This window comes from Spea bombifrons, chromosome 2 (assembly GCF_027358695.1).
Source record: "Spea bombifrons isolate aSpeBom1 chromosome 2, aSpeBom1.2.pri, whole genome shotgun sequence".
Lineage (NCBI taxonomy): Eukaryota > Metazoa > Chordata > Amphibia > Anura > Pelobatidae > Spea > Spea bombifrons.
In genome coordinates, this window is record NC_071088.1 from 125,978,559 (window position 1) to 125,995,489 (window position 16,931).

The 16,931-nt window shown below is 40.5% G+C and overlaps 1 protein-coding gene across 1 annotated transcript in view; it reads left to right on the forward strand.

The window, feature by feature from the left end:
* Window positions 1-16,931, forward strand: part of ATP8A2 (ATPase phospholipid transporting 8A2) — a 240,413-nt gene that overhangs the window by 85,961 nt on the left and 137,521 nt on the right. The window contains exon 25 of the mRNA XM_053456407.1: window positions 3,287-3,459. Coding sequence (XP_053312382.1) covers window positions 3,287-3,459 — 173 coding nt within the window. The remainder of the gene's footprint in view (window positions 1-3,286; window positions 3,460-16,931) is intronic.

Below are 16,931 nucleotides of genomic sequence, written 5' to 3' on the forward strand. Positions count from 1 at the left end.
TTATATCTATTGTGATGTGGTTTATAAATTTATTATTCAACATTGTCTCTTCGATCAATGATGTGTTTATACCAAAACTGATAAAGCTACTAAATCTTTAAATCTATTTTATCTAAGTTCAATTAGTATCTAAATAGATTTTTTAAAATCACATTTATATTTACGTTGTCTCTGTTTATTTGTTAATTACGGTTTCCATATACAATGTGTGCCTTCATACAAAAAGTCTGAAAAGATCCATTTAGTTATCTGTGGATAAATGGACCCCAAATTTGTGAGCACTGGTCAATATGTGAGTTTGTGACCCCAAAATCAACAGATATTAATAGTCATGGACACTAGATATACTCCAATTAATAGCTGATGACTAGGAGAATCGATTGAGTTGCTTAGTAATTAGAGAGAACAACCCGTCAGTGATCGTTCGGTACCATGTTACTTGTTTCCATGGTATTCATGTTTTCTGCTTGTTTAGTGCGGTTAACGAGCCATGAGCATACCTGGCAATGTTCACATTGTCGATCCACTGACCACGGTCAAACATCTGTATGGTTTGTGGGTTTTACTTTGTGGTCTTACTGTATGTGATGAGTAATACAGACAGTTTGCTGTCTCCAACGGCTTTTCCGTAAATAGGTTCGGTGTCTAAGGTCAATGCATCATTGTACTGTGTCGTTTCTATAAATTAATGAGGTGGGGTAATGATTTTCTAAACACTTTGGTATTTACAAATTGAGAGCGTAATGCTATAGCTTAATTCTGTAGTTATTTTAACCCATTATTACTGTTCCATATTTGGGGGTAGATACCTGAGTAGGGGATTTTTTTACAGAATGTATGGCAACCCGCCATGGCCATTGTGTCTTATGCAGTAAGGTAGTTCAGAAATGGGCTAAAATAGTTTTTGAGTGGTAGATTTGCAGACTATATGGACCAAGTTGGTTGCTATCCAGCAAATCTTCTTAAGTGATTTTTTAAGATAGTCCTGAATTGTATTGTTGTTGTTTTTTTTATTTATTGTATCCAGCTGTATATAAACAAGCTCAGGCTATTCTGTCTTTTCATTGTTCTGAGAATGCAAGTTCCAGAGTAGGGTAATAATATTTGATGACACAGCTAGGACCACACATGATCTTGTCTTTCTTTTGTGGAATGACACTTCTCATGATGCTTATTGATCATACTTAAAAAGAGATTGCGCTAGTAGAATACCTAGAGTTCCATAATAGCTGGACCACCGCCTGTTGACTCCTATAAATTATAGCCCCCCCACCCCCATCTCTGTTGTGTAATTGCTGATTAATCATGATCAGGAGAACTGGAAACAGAGAAGAAGTGCTAAATCAATTACAACAAACAATGCCATTCTTCATATTTATTGTTATTGCAATTGAGGAATTAATTCCAGTATACAATGCAAAATGTTTTGGTGTAAAGAGTTCTGAAAATAATTTTCCTTGGCTTTCACGCAGCGCTTTAGGTATTAAACAGTTTAAGAAAATTGTTGCAAATTATAAATTTTAAACATTTTCAGAGAAAACGAGAAACCAGGGTACATTAATTAACTTTGTCCAATTTTAACATATGCTGCAATACAAATATTTTAACTTGATTCAGGGCTGTTCCAAATTACATTTTTTTGGATGCATTTTTGGATGGGGTGGGTTCACTACTCAAAATTAGGAAAGATGTTTTAAGGAATTAAGAAATCCTGTGCTCTGCAGAATAATTTTATATCAAATACTATTCAGGTTCTCTAAGGCACTACCTAGGTGAGCCCCCTAGTCTGATTGCAGGGTGGCCATTACCGCCGAACCCAGCCACAAGGGGCGATTTGTGTTTTTGTAGATACTCAGGTCTGCCGACGAACACATGGCAGAAGGCAAGGAGCAATGTTGGTTAAACTATAATAATAGAAAAATGAATTTATTGGAATAGACCCATGTATTGTTCCACCATGTTTCTGGCACCTAAAAAAGAGCTGCCTATATATTATCGTTTTAATATTCCATAAAAAATATTAAGAAACTTCCCATGGGTAATGCCCCACCAAACTCCCACTTTTTATGGGAATTATTGGTAGTTTGGTCAGAAAGTGGAACCAAGGCAAGGCATGAGAAGGGTGAGAGATGGTAGGAAGTGAGTAGGACCGCACTCCTCCCACACCTGTAAATCAAAATAACCAATCCGATAGCTGATATAGCAAATTAGTTGCTATAGAAATATGTTAATATGTCAGCAACATGTAGTTAACGGTCATTTCATATTTACACGCATGGATCAGAGATGGTTCTGTCTGCAGTGATGAGATTTTACAGACTAAAACAGTTGTATGTAGTTGGAAATCTCTGGCTAGTGTGATCCTAACCCTGTTCTGTGTATAATATAGAAGGCAAATGCAAACAGTGGCGCTTGTTTAACAGTGGAATAAGAACATTACATACCTTATCTACATTTATCTGCCAAGTAACACTTTTTAGCATACTGAATCTATGATAAATATAGACATATATATTTTTTTATCTGTTCATTTTAGATGACAATCAATTTAACTCTGACATTATGTAATGAAACCATTAAGTAACAATTTGATAAGGTAATTTGCTGCCTCGCTCTCCATCTATGCTGTCTATGGGTACAAATATCGTATAACCGTGCCTGAGAGCTATTTGTGTTTGAGTCTGGTGCTTCACGGAGTCTCTGGGGTAGTCTGTTCATTCTCTGGGCATGAAAGAGATGTCTGGCCATGTCCACCCCCATCCACGTTCAGCCTACTTACTCCTTCTCCCTACCCCTACCAAGGCTAACTGGGGCTCATCCTCCCCCTACTTTCTGCTAGCCCACCTCTGCATGGGGCTATCTCTGCCTCTTGAAGGAATCAATTCCCCCAGAAGAGGGGAGCTCCAGGTAGCCTATGATAGAGGTTCCAAGGTATGCTCATAACCATACATAAGAACTTCCCAGGATAGGCTACCCAGAGCTATCCCTCTTCTAGGAGAGTGACCATGTGTGATGCGGGGCTGGCCGCGCATAGAGATAGGGCAGTGAGGGGTGGCCAACACATTTCCCAGTCTGAAGAAAGGGGAAAGTGGCTGCCAGACCTGAGGAGTCAGCGCTTTACACAGGTCAATCCCACGGAGTTCCTAGGTATGCTCATAACTCTCTGTCATCTGTGATCTCTGTGTGTCTTCTTTTACCTTCCCTTCCACTGCATTTCATCTCCTATTTACCACTAAGCCCTTCAGAACTTGTTTGCAGTTTACAATTAATTATCATTTTCTTTCAGGCAACAAGAGAAACATTAACCAATCACTGTACCAACCTTGGTGACTCACTGGGTAAAGAAAACGATATTGCTTTAATAATCGATGGACAGACCTTGAAATTCGCTCTCTCGTCTGAGGTTCGCAAGAGCTTTCTGGACCTGGCCCTGTCCTGCAAGTCTGTCATCTGTTGTCGGTAAGAAAAATACAAATATCCTTTTCATTCCTCTTACTATCGCTGCAGTGCAAGCGTTGGCAGACATCAGGAAACTAATTCCATGTTGAACTATGTTGGGCCTTAAGGGTGTTTGCTTGTGATCTATAGGTACACAGATAACAATAACCCATAGCATTATTAGGACCAGTAGTGGCAAATGTCTTTATCACAATCTGGACCTTAGAGATCTTATTGTTTCTATGGAGGTTCTGTAGATGCTAATGGTACCAATATTTAACCCCTTAAGGACAATGGGCGACACACACTAACACTATACATTAACATACACAAACACACTCACTGAGGTTAATATATATCGCAGTTACTGGGAAGGATTAGACATTTTTCCCTTTATACCATTTTATTTTATTTTATGGTAAATATGTTGCTATAGCTGGGGTTAAAGCATCAAGATCATTTTTTCTACAAAATGTATAGCACAGATATTTGTGACATCTATATCAATAAGGGCATTTTTTCACTTTTTCATTAGGAACAAACATAACTAAAGGTAACCCACATGGAGATATGCAATGATACCAGGTGCTGATATGTTTTATATTTCCTGCAGTGCCTCCATTTAAAATGTTGTAGAAAAGTTCAATTTCTTGAAAGTTACAGTGCCGTTTTTGTACTATTCTATATATCAGACAAGGTGTAAGTCCAGCCAACAGGCCTATCCATAGATGATACTGACGTGATGCTGCACTCATCTTATAATATAAATGTGAAATCCGAGACAACATTTTGATTGAAGTTTTATGGCGTTTCAATTTTATTACCTGTCACATATGTGTCTCTGGAGGACAGATAGGGAAAATAACTCCTCAATGGTCTGGATTTTGTTCACTTAAGTTTTGCCAGATTACTCCAATCAAACATACCAGACGCCGTTTACTTATTTTTAGTAATTTTGCTGAGCATGTCAAAATGCAATTACTGTCTATAATGGCAGCACTGTGGTCATCACTTGGGGTCACATAAGTCAATTTTAGGGCACAATCTAGACATACCGTATTTGCTCGATTATAAGACACGTTTTTTATATTCAAGGTCGTCTTATAATCGGACCTCAAATAGAGATCTGACTACAAGACTGAGATCCACATCTCACACAGTGCTGCAGGGGACCTGGATCCTCCCCTCTGGCAACCAGTGGACGTCTAAGTGATCTGCGCAGACAACCTCTGCCGCTGCTGGCACTTCCTCTGGGGCTCCTATAATGTGTGACATGGCCTTCCGGTGCTCCACCATAAAAGCTCTGGCAGAAGTACCAGCCAGGAAGCAGCAGAGGTTGTCTATGCGCATAGTGCAGAAGTTCACCGGCTGCCAGAGAGGAGGATCCCCTGCAGAGCTGCAGTAGACCTGGATACTCCTCTCTGGCAGCCGGTGAACATCCGCGCTAAGTGCGCAGACAACCTATGGTTAATTTTGTTATATTGCCTGCTGTTACAAATGTTTTAAATAATGTATTCATAATTCCTATTTCATTTATATATGATTAAGAGATGTTTTTGGAGCTGCGTTAAATAGCAACACCATTATCAAAAGGAAATAGGAGAACTCAGAAACTCACACATATCTAATATTATAATATTATATGGTACTAATACCAATCATAAAGACAACCCAACACTTTCAAAAATAGATGTTTTAGTAAATTAAATTGATATTTAATTGAGTGTTTGTACCATTGTCTGTACAATTGAAGGTGCAAAGAATAGCCACTTTCACACTTATCGTTGCTGATGTGAGTAATTTTATTATTATTATTATCTTTTATTTATATAGTGCCAACAGTTTACACAGCGCTTAATACAATACATAAATTCAAGGGATATGACAAGACAAGAGTTGACAGACTAAGACAAACTGATACATTAGGTAGAGAGGCTCGGCTTGCAAGCTTACAATCTTGAAGGAATGGGGTGACAAACATAAGGCACAGAGAAAAGGTGAGAGGTAGTGTGGCGGTTCTATCAGTGACAAGGAAGTTCTGGCAGCTAAGATGGTGCGGCTTCTCTGAAGAAGTGGGTTTTTAGATGTTTCTTGAATGTCGGGAGGGAGGGTGAATTCTGAAGGTTCCTTGGGAGTAGATTTCAGAGATATGGGGCAGCTCGAGTGAAATCTTGTAGACGGAAAAAGGAAGAGGGGATGAGTGAGGAGGAGAGCCTTAGCCCATGGGAAGAATGTAGGGATCGAGTAGGAGAGTATTTGCTTATGAGGTCAGAAATGTATGGAGGAGCAGTGTTATGGATGGCCTTATATGTCAGTACCAGGATTTTACATTTAATTCTAAAGGTAATTGGGAGCCAGTGGAGGGTTTCACAGATTTTTAAAAAAAATTTCAGTATTTTATCCTGCTCTAAGCTTAAACATTTGTTGCTTGCTACTGTCCCGTAGATTGCTAATTAATCACTATTTAGTAAAACCATTGCTGCTGTCATTGCAGTGCCAGTAAGTTTTTTTTATACATTGAAACATTCCGTTATTTCTTTGACTGTTTTATTACGCTTCTTGCTTATATAATAATGAATCACAGGTCCCTTTACTCTGCAGTTGTTGACAATATTGTTCCAAGGTCATGTATCAATTAGTGGAATGAAAATATATGAAACCATAAATTCACCTTTATCAGGTTCTTTGGATTTCGGCTACATTTCAAGAAAAATGCATTAAGTCTGAAATCAGATGAGGTATAATATTATTTTAATACAAGATCTTGAGTGACAAAAAATAACAGTTTAACTATTCCTTTTGCAGTTATGCAATACATACACACTCTCCCTCTCCACGTATTTTTTGTTCCCTCAAAATATATTGATAGTCATGCCAGATGTCCCTCAAGTTTTAAAGAATACATTAAAGCTAAGTTTAATAACCTTTTTGCTCAGTCATTGGGGCTATTATCCCACCATAACAAGAGAACGAACTCTAATGTGATACCCGAATGAATCTCTCCTGATACTGAGTAAACGACTTACCCAGCATCCTTCCTCCTCTCATTATTCTACCTCAATATTTTTGTATTAACTTATTCTTTTCTATGTGTTGTTTTTTTTTTTTTTTACTGTTTTGTCAGAATGACTTTCTTAGATGTCTGTTCTCACAATTCCTTCATTCTCTCAATGACTTTATGTTAGGAGTCAACACTACACTGCGTTGAAGGATTATTCTCCCTGAGTGAACTCATAATGATCAGTGAGAAGTTCACAGAGAAGCCGTCAGAGACTGTAATATCCAAATCATTTCCAGACGCAACAGACTTCAAACAGGGAAAAATACAGAGCCTAAAACTAGCAGCCATCTCTACAGTTAAAACTAAACATAAAAACGTTACAAAGGAGCTATACAAACAAGCTGACAAATTGACAAACTACAACGAGACCTCAATGTATACCTAGCATACAAGACCAAAGGAAAGACCACAGTGGACAAGTTAAGCATTATGTTAAAAATAACAAAATGTTAGCCCTATTTAGTTAGACGCGTAAAGCTTGTATTGTTGTATGGCTCGTTTTTGCTCTCGTCTTACTTGCACTTGCTCAATAACATAAGAGGTTACCAGCGTAGCACCTAGGCAGCTGTCAAGGTCACCTTTATTGTGAGGAGGGCCCTACGTCAATTGGTATCTTGTGCCCTACTGGTCTTGTTAACAAGCCAGACTTCATACTAGAATAGATCGGGCAAAGTTAGCAATGCCTAGTTGTGACCCGGTGATCAATTTTGTGTACAGTGTAAATTTTGGATGCTCAATGTTGCCATTACCACACCTCAAAAAACACAAGTGACAATTTATTTAAAACTCAACTAGATCAGTTTATTATATGTAGCAAAAAATCATTAGCTCTGGAAAAGCTTAGATTGTCACAGAGAGAAGACGCAACAAAGGGCATACAGCACTATTGTTATAAGGACATATCTTACCCTTTTCTTTTACATTTAACACATATTTAGTATTAGTTTTGGAACATTTTCATATGGTCAACATTCAATAATAGATTTTCTGCCCTCATATAGGTAATTTAGGCAGAATTTTGATTGGAGAAACGGCAATGGCTTTCCTGCCATGGAAAATAATTTTCATTTACTTAAGTATTTTTATAACTAGATTTATATATATACAAATAAAACATCAAGATCGACTTGCAAGTCCTTTCATATAAGGTCAAGAAAACTAGTTGAGTTTACATTTGTTCCGTTGCAATTACACTAATCACTGTTTATATTTGTACTCCTTCCTGCCTCTTCTTTAGAACTTCATCGACCCATGTACCTTCCTTTGTTGTTTCTTTTCCAACCCTCTTCTCCAACCCCAGTTGGCCCCATGAGTCTATGTCTGTTCCAACGCTCCTTGCGTCATCCCATGTTCTAACTCTGTGATCCCCTCCTTTATAGTCACAGATGGCTTCAAACTGTGATGTCAGATACAGAGAGACAATGACCTTTTATGCTACCCGTGTGGATGTAATGTACATTTTGTTTGTGATAAATTACACAAGTTTAAATAATAGAATTAAAGAAGCTTATATTTTTTGTTGATGTTATGCAATAGTTTACTCTTATATGTTATCTCGTCAGTCATTATTTGAATTATAGTCGACCACTTCTGCTTCTGTGTCTCGCAGCTCTGCTTCCGTGCCTCGCTTCTTGTTCTGCATCATCTCCTCTCTTCTATCTTCTTTTTTCTCTCCCCTTTCTTCTCTCTTTCATCCGCATCTCTGGGGATATGACCTCCTGGCGAACTTCCACCAAAATGACGGAGCTTCCGGAGACATCTTCTCCCCCGATGAGGACGTCACCAGAAGTTCAGCAATTTTGGTGGAAGTTCACACAAGGTTTTCATAGTGCAAAATTGTGGAGCTTCAGGTGACATTCTCTCCCGAAGCTCCGCCATTTTGAAGGAAGTTTAGACAGGGTTATCTTAGGGCAAAATATTGGAGTTTCTGGTGACGTCCCCTACCCCGACCCTTCAATCAGGTTGGGGATTTCACTGGAAGCTCTGCCATTTTGACAGTTTTCCCTGGGAGGTTATATCTGCAAAGATGCAGACGAAGAGAGAAAAGAGAAGAACAAGACGATGCGAGACACTGAAGCAAAGCTGCGAGAGATGGTAGCGGAAGTGGTGTGCAGAGAAAGTAGGGAGACATTGAGAGACTGTGAGTGGAAGAAGAGCCCCCGAGCTTCGGACCTCTGGCCTCGTTTTCAGCGATTCGTACGAATTGACAAAATCGCAAAATCGGCAACTTTCGTTAAATTTGCAAAATCGTACGAAGCTGAACGCACAGGTCTAGTAGTTACTTGTTTGATCACTTTCTTTCAACTGAATTGTGTGGTTAAAATATGGATTTCTTATTATGAACTTTAAAGCTTCTGTTCATAAATCTTGTTTTCTGTAGTTGCTTGCATGTTGTGTATACGAACATATGCTTACTTTGGTCAGTTGCCTGTACCATGAGAGAGACAGATTTTTAGTGAATGCACTTAAATCCATATTTCACTAGATGGTAAAGAACCAGCCGGAGCAGATCGAAACAGGTACATTTTAGTGATCAAAGACGTATGACCAGTGACGTTAAATAAATATTTTTCTGAACTGTATCCTTTTCCCCTTAATAATTTAAGGCAGACATAGAATTAGCAATTAAATAAGGATAGCCAAAATCGTAAAAAACTCATTTTTTTAATTGTTATGGCTTGCCATTATTAATTGTCCAACAAGTAAAATCTGGAAAACCTCCACATATTGGAATACTTACTCACTGACAATCTAACGGGGAAAAGAAAGCTTCTGTTAATTAACATTTTAGTGGTTTGTAGAAGCAAAGCTTATGATCTCACATTTTTCCATGACTGATTACTTAAACAGACCTTCAGAAACCCAGTGCTGGTCATTGGTTAGTAACCCTTGGACTGGAGCGTTACCTTTGTAGATTGCGAGAGCCATTATTATTAATAGCTGGTTGAGTTTAATATAAAATAATAAATACGTTTTTTCTCTCACCAAAAAGGCCACAAAAAAAGCCTGTAGAAACATTATGAAATTATGAAGTTACACTAAATAAACCCACAGGGCTGTGTTAATAGAATACAATTAGCAATATATGTACCTGGGAACTGGGTAGGCTACCCAGAGCTCTCCCTCGCCTGGGGGAGGGGCTTTGTGAGGGGGAGGGGCTAGCCCAGATAGAATTGAATGAGCTGGGAATAGGAGGAGGAGGCAGATGGCGGAGGGGAGTGTCCTAATGCCGCTCCCCTTCCCGGAGAAATAGGAATGTGACCCAAAGTTTTGGGTCAAACGCAGTGCGTTTCCAGGTATAGCAATTTAATGTAATTAAAAATCCTAATTTATGAATAATCTAGTTGAGCTAGGTAGCCGTTTGTGAGGGAGGATGAGAAGAAGGTAGAAAATGAATTATGCTAGCTCTGAGACTCAGATCTCGGCTTCTGTGAGGTTAACATTTACAGTAAATATCTCTGTTGTGGATCAGGATTATGGAACAATACATCAGGTGGAGAGAAAGGCTTACAGCATGTGGATGAATGATGAGCATTTTGGGGGTATACGGTGTATTTTGGGGGGTAACAGTATGTTTTTCCATGTGAGAGTTGTTAAAAGGTCCATGTCATTAGTTTAAACGTAGAAATAATTATTATGATGGCAGATTACGAGATAATTGCCAATCGCGGTGGCCTAGTTCTGGTAACACGGGTTTGTTTTCTTACTGGTTCTTCAGGATAAATGTATCTACCTTCCAAGTAATCTCACAATCTCTCCTTCTTTTACGGAGTAATCAAATTTGCCGATGTATGATGTTGATGTGTCCATCTGAATTATACTGATATAGTAGCCCACAATAAGTGCCCATCATAAAGAGGTTCCTCGTTCATTGTACTTAATAGGTTGTGCCTATCTGTAGATGGGAAAACACCGTACACGGCCAGGTTAACTTTATTTTGGTTAACTCTTTAAATTCACAGTTGAATCTTCTGATAATTATTTATAAGAGTGGATTACAGTATCCTAGATTAAAGCACCACTAAAAGGACCACTTGGTTTACCTGCTTGTCTATTTTCTGGCTTCAGTAGGAATGGTCCGGTGGCACCAAAGTAGCGTTTACTAGTGTGAGATGCCTTGAGAATCGTGTATTCAGTTTTATTGATTTAAACACGTAATGATCTCAGGACTGTAGGTGGATAAATGCAGAGAGACGCTTTACCTAATGGACCAGAAGCCCACATGAACCCCATTTACTATAATATAATAGGAACTGCCCCTATTTCTTATAGTATTTTACTCATTGAAGTATTCCCTTTAATGTGCATTAGCATTATGTAAACATTCCAGTGTTCTTTTAATTGCTAGATAATAAAACATAATGTATTTATTGAGTCAAAAACCTCATACCTCACATTTTACTTTACATTCCGTAACATCGCTTTAAATAAAAGATTGTTTAAGTCAAATAAAGCCTAATATCCCCTCTAATTAAACCCAGATTTGTGTGTAATGCATACAGCAGTCCCGAGCTTCCGTTAGGAGCAGCGCATGTTATTAATTGAGGGTACTCCATTATGTTTAATTATTAGTGAGTGTTTCATGTCCCGTTCTTGCCCTTTGCACACACACTTTCTGGGAGTGATATGAGAAGGGGACAGACGTTGTTTTTTGGGAAGCAGGAAAGGGGAAACCACAGAGGAACCAAACTGCAGCTTTGGTTTGGAATGGCCCCAAGCCAGATTAGAAAATCCGCAATGTGTAAGGATCGCGGACTGAGTTTGAATGCTAAATTAATAGCAGCGGAAAAAAGAACAAGAGAGTATTAAATTATGATTTGCAAGGTATTACTGGGGAAATGCCGCGCGGCTCTCTCGCTAATGATGCCAGGTGCAGCAAAGGAAGAGGGAGCCTCCGGCTGCTGGGGACTCCGACTTCCATATGATATGTATATCATGGCTGGCTGTGTGTCATGGGAGTTTGAAGCAGTGAGGTGTAAGTGACTTGCAGCAAGGTGAAGGGCGGGTGCAGATGGGCTAAGGTGGCAAGAAGGGCCAGGCCATGGATAAAATAATAAATCCTGTTGTCTTTATCATTTGCAATTTGAATTGAAAATCCCATTCAAGGTTTGGGATACGGCGAAGGAGTTAACCCTTTGTTTTCTGGAGTGTCTGCAGAATCATAAAAAGCACGTTTTTTTAAAGAGCACATATAAGCTGCAAAAAAAAAAAGTGCTGAATCCCGAGCATTTCACATAAAGAATGTAATGAACATGGAATTTTAAAAGGGATACAGTCAGAAGACAAACACATTTGGCAGCTAGAGTTTAGACTTTAAAAGCTTTCTTCTCCCCCATGTTGGCGTCACGTTACAATTTTATAAATGCCATGTATTAGGATAATGGAAGGATCCCATGCTGTGAAACGGGGAGACCTTATCCTTTCTTTCGTTAAAGTTCTTTTCATAAATCCATAATTTGTGATGACTGTGTAATTATGCCCTTGAGTACCGAGTGGAGGAGTTGAGTGATGACCCTCAGGCATTTCTCCTAAAGATACTGAACATACAGGGATCGGCAGGGCACAGAACATCATTATTCTGTGGGGAACGTCTGTGACAGGTTCATGTGTACAGTATTTCAGTGTAATATCGTTTAAATGCATACCAGTGAAATCGGAAACCACTGAATAATACTGCACCTGGAACAGCAAATCCCAACTAGGATATGTGCATATAAAACTATATGAATCAACGAAAACTACCAACCAAAAAATACCCGTCCCCTCTCTGGCTGCAGAGCTTCTGTAATAAAACCCGGCTATAGAATATATTACAAGAGTTTCATGTGTGCAGTTAATGCTAATAAAATAATCTTCTTCTATAAATAATACGTTTAACGGATTAAAAAAAAAAACCTTTAAAATGATGGCATTTATTTTGTGATCACGTAAAATCGAGACGTATCGTCCAACCGTATGGATTTATGTCTTAAACAACATCGACTGGATTAACATTTATTCTGTTTGAGTTCAGACCTGAGTTCTCCGAGTCAAGACCCGAATCCTCCGGGTCACAGGAGCGGGGTCTTGACATGCCCCCGCTCCCCCCCCATTTTCCTTTAAATGGGGGTGTTTCCCAGATTACAAGATAATTGCCAATCGCGGTGGCCTAGTTCTGATAACACGGGTTTGTTTTCCTTACTGGTTCTTCAGGATAAGTTTATCTACCTTCCAAGTAATCTTGCAATCTCTCCTACTTTTACTGAGTAAACAAATTTGCCGATGGCCTATGTAGTATGATGTTCGTAGTATGATGTTCATATGACATCAGCGGGAACGCCCCCGACGTCAGCGGGAACGCCCGCGACGTCAGCGGGACAGCCCCCGCCGGAGCTCAGGAGTTCCCAAGTATGGTGACCACATCGGCCATGTTTTCCGGGACACATATAATTTTCACATATTGCTAACCAGCCCAGGTAAAATGCTGCCCTGCAGTATGTGGGATGTATAGACTTATGGAAGTGAACCAATTAGTCAATTATACATCCTCCATACTGCAGCATTTTATCTGGGGTGGTCAGCGATATGTGAAAATGATGTGTTTCCTGGAAAACATGGCCGATGTGGTCACTCTATCCACTGCATGCGTATGACCAGTTACTACAATCACACCTCATAGTCTTTGTAATACCCTCGCAAACATGATGTGTTTCTTGGAGATCTCAGCAGACACTCATTTGACTGCTGTCTCCACATTTTGCCAGGGTTCATAAAAAACCCTTTTTTCTGGTAAGTATGTAAAACTTTTAATGCAAAGTTATCCAAATAATGTCTGCTTTAATATTGTGACCTCATGATGGTGCGGTGATGGATCTTATTTACTGTGTTACTGCGATGATGTGATATGTCAGCAGGGTCATGCCAAACTCATGACGGTCTAGGTCCCCTGATGCTAGTGTTGATTCAAGTCTTTCTTGTAGGAAAAGTAGGTTTGATGCCAGTCTGTCCAACATCACAGCTGGATCATGCTGAAAATGCTCACAGAGAACAGGGAAGTAGTGCTGTGATCATACAGAATGTAAAAAGATGGTCTAATGCTGATACAGTTATTAATGAGAAAAGGCAACTGAGCCCTTGATTATTGTGTTAATAAGGACATTCAGTCATAAAAACAGAGATATATTCCGTCCTGTGTGTAATTTTCACTATATACACTATATTTGGTACAATGCAAAAGAAATAAAGGAAATGTTCACAAAAATAAGCTTATTTGCCTGAGATAAAGGTAACTTCATGTTATCCCATTCAGTGTCTCTGATGGATGTAGCTGTATTAGCCTAAGAGAAAATGGGGGCTTTAGTTCACATTGACACATTTTATTGGGCCAGCAAACAAAAATATGTAAAGTTACATGAAAGCTTTTGTGGGGTTAGAGATTTCTACCTCAGGTGAAAGAAGAGGCCTCTGGTGTCCCAAAAGCTTGATATATACCGGTATATATTTTTTATAGAATTCAGGGATCATCTGGTCCTGTAAATGACCAGTCCAGGTGTATCCCGGCCTTCAAAATTAAACATAGAATTAAGATGGTTTGTAGGAATTTAAGACAAACTTTAATCCCAACAAAATAAAATAAATGTAAACATATGAAACGTTAATGCATACAACGGGTGATTTATCCCTTTAAATTTTCAAAATGCCACCCATGTATTTGCCCCAGACCCGGCTCCTCTGCTATTTGCCCCGTGGGAGATGTGTCCAAGTACATCTTCTGCCACATGATATACTCGCTACCACTCAGCTCCGGCTTAGCGAGGGTTCCAGTGGGTCTAATGAGACCCCCTGTGTGCATATACAGAAACCACCCCCACTGAGTGGCTGATTGAAGATACTGTTCAGGAGGCTACCTGGGACACCGAAGTGTCCCTGCACTATGTTCATATGCACATATAATATATTAAAATCGTGCAATGTCTGTACATCTAGTGGTCACTGGGCCAGCTCTTGCATATTAGTGCTCACTCAGTAAATTTACTTAGAACATAAGTGCATCATCGAGAGATCACCTGAGAAGTGAGGGAGACGTTGCTGGAGATGTGCAAATATGTCATCATAATTGGTGAGATAACTCTATATTCTCAAAAGAATGCCAACTGACATTTCACACAAGATTAAGAACGTCTCGATACTCATGTTACTACAGACAAAAGGCCATCAACGGATACATGATGCAGAGCAATACTGTGAAAAACCAATAAGAGATCACTCATCGGCAGAGCAGGTATGAGATGTTTTATCCGAGGGATTATTGCAAGTTCTGTGCAAAGTAAATAAAGTAGAACATTTTTTTGCACTGGTGCCAAAATCGCTAAGTAGGTGTTTTGTTTACTGAGCTAATGGGTTTTAATCCGTCCCGTGCAGGGATATTTCTTTGACTTTTATTTTAAATGGCTTTATTTTGTTAAGGCAATTATTGAGTAACCTTTGTGGGACTATAACTTCCATCACCCTCAGCCAACCAGAAACGACATCTTACCTATGACAGCTGGCAAATTGGTGTGACAAACCAGAAAGCCGTCAAGCTATCACTGCCCACACCAAAACCAGCTAAATGGATGGAGAAATGGGAAAAATGAGAGGGTATGGAGCAAGTGCGAGGAGCGACCATGTGGCCTAGGCCGGCACTGGCAAACCCAGCAAATGTCTGGGGGGCCACTGTCCGACATCGCTCCATAGTTATCCTGAACTGCTGCTGGCCACACCTACGTCATTTGGCTGACATCTGTGGGCGGTCCCACTGATGTCAGGGGCAGTCCCACTGATGTCAGGGGCGGTTCTGCTTACATTGTGGGAAGTGGTGTTTCTACTGCAGTTCTCTGAGCCAAACCCAGAGAGTTCCCAGGTGTGATCATTTTACAAAGGTTGAATTTTTTCATTTCAAGTTTTAACCTCAAATAAGTTCATGATGCAATATTTCCTCGAAATTAATTTTTAGTTTGCTACTAATAATAGTGTGCGCCCTGAAATACACTGCTCAAAATAATAAAGGGAACACTTAAACAACACAATGTAACTCAAAGTCAATCACACTTCTGTGAAATCACACTGTCCACTCAGGAAGCAACACTGATGGACAATCAATTTCACATGGTGTTGTGCAAATGGAACAGACAACAGGTGGAAATTATAGGCAATAAGCAAGATACCCCCAATAAAGCAGTGTTTCTGCAGGTGGTGACCACAGCCCACTTCTCAGTTCCTATGCTTCCTGGCTGATGTTTTGGTCACTTTTGAATGCTGGCGGTGCTTTCACTCTACTGGTAGCATGAGACGGAGTCTACAACCCACACAGGTGGCTCAGGTAGTGCAGCTCATGCAGGATGGCACATCAATGCGAGCTGTGGCAAGGTGGTTTGCTGTGTCTGTCAGCGTAGTGTCCAGAGCATGGAGGCGCTACCAGGAGACAGGCCAGTACATCAGATGACGTGGAGGAGGCCGTAGGAGGGCAACAACCCAGCAGCAGGACCGATACATCCACCTTTGTGCAAGGAGGAGCAGGAGGAGCACTGCCAGAGCCCTGCAAAATGACCTCCTGCAGGCCACATATGTGCATGTGTCCACTCAAACGGTCAGAAACAGACTCCATGAGGGTGGTATGAGGGCCCGACGTCCACAGGTTGGGGTTGTGCAGGACTTTGGCTTTTGCCAGAGAACACCAGGATTGGCATATTTGCCACTGGCGCCCTGTGCTCTTCACAGATGAAAGCAGTTTCACGCTGAGCACATGTGACAGACGTGACAGAGTCTGGAGATGCCATGGAGAACGTTCTGCTGCCTGCAACATCCTCCAGCATGACCGGTTTGGCGGTGGGTCAGTAATGGTGTGGGGTGGCATTTCTTTGGGGGGCCGCACAGCCCTCCATGTGCTTGCCAGAGGTAGCCTGACTGCCATTAGGTACCGAGATGAGATCCTCAGACCCCTTGTGAGACCATATGCTGGTGCGGTTGGCCCTGGGTTCCTCCTAATGCAAGACAATGCTAGACCTCATGTGGCTGGAGTGTGTCAGCAGTTCCTGCAAGAGGAAGGCATTGATGCTATGGACTGGCCCGCCCGTTCCCCAGACCTGAATCCGATTGAGCACATATGGGACATCATGTCTCGCTCCATCCACCAACGCCACGTTGCACCACAGACAGGAGTTGGCGGATGCTTTAGTCCAGGTCTGGGAGGACATCCCTCAGGAGTCCACCCGCAACCTCATCAGGAGCATGCCCAGGCATTGTAGGGAGGTCATACGGGCACGTGGAGGCCACACACACTACTGAGCCTTATTGTGACTTGTTTTAAGGACATTACATCAAATTTGGATCAGCCTGTAGTGTGGTTTTCCATTTTGATTTTGAGTGTGACTCCATATCCAGACCTCCATGGGTTGATAAATTTGATTTCCAT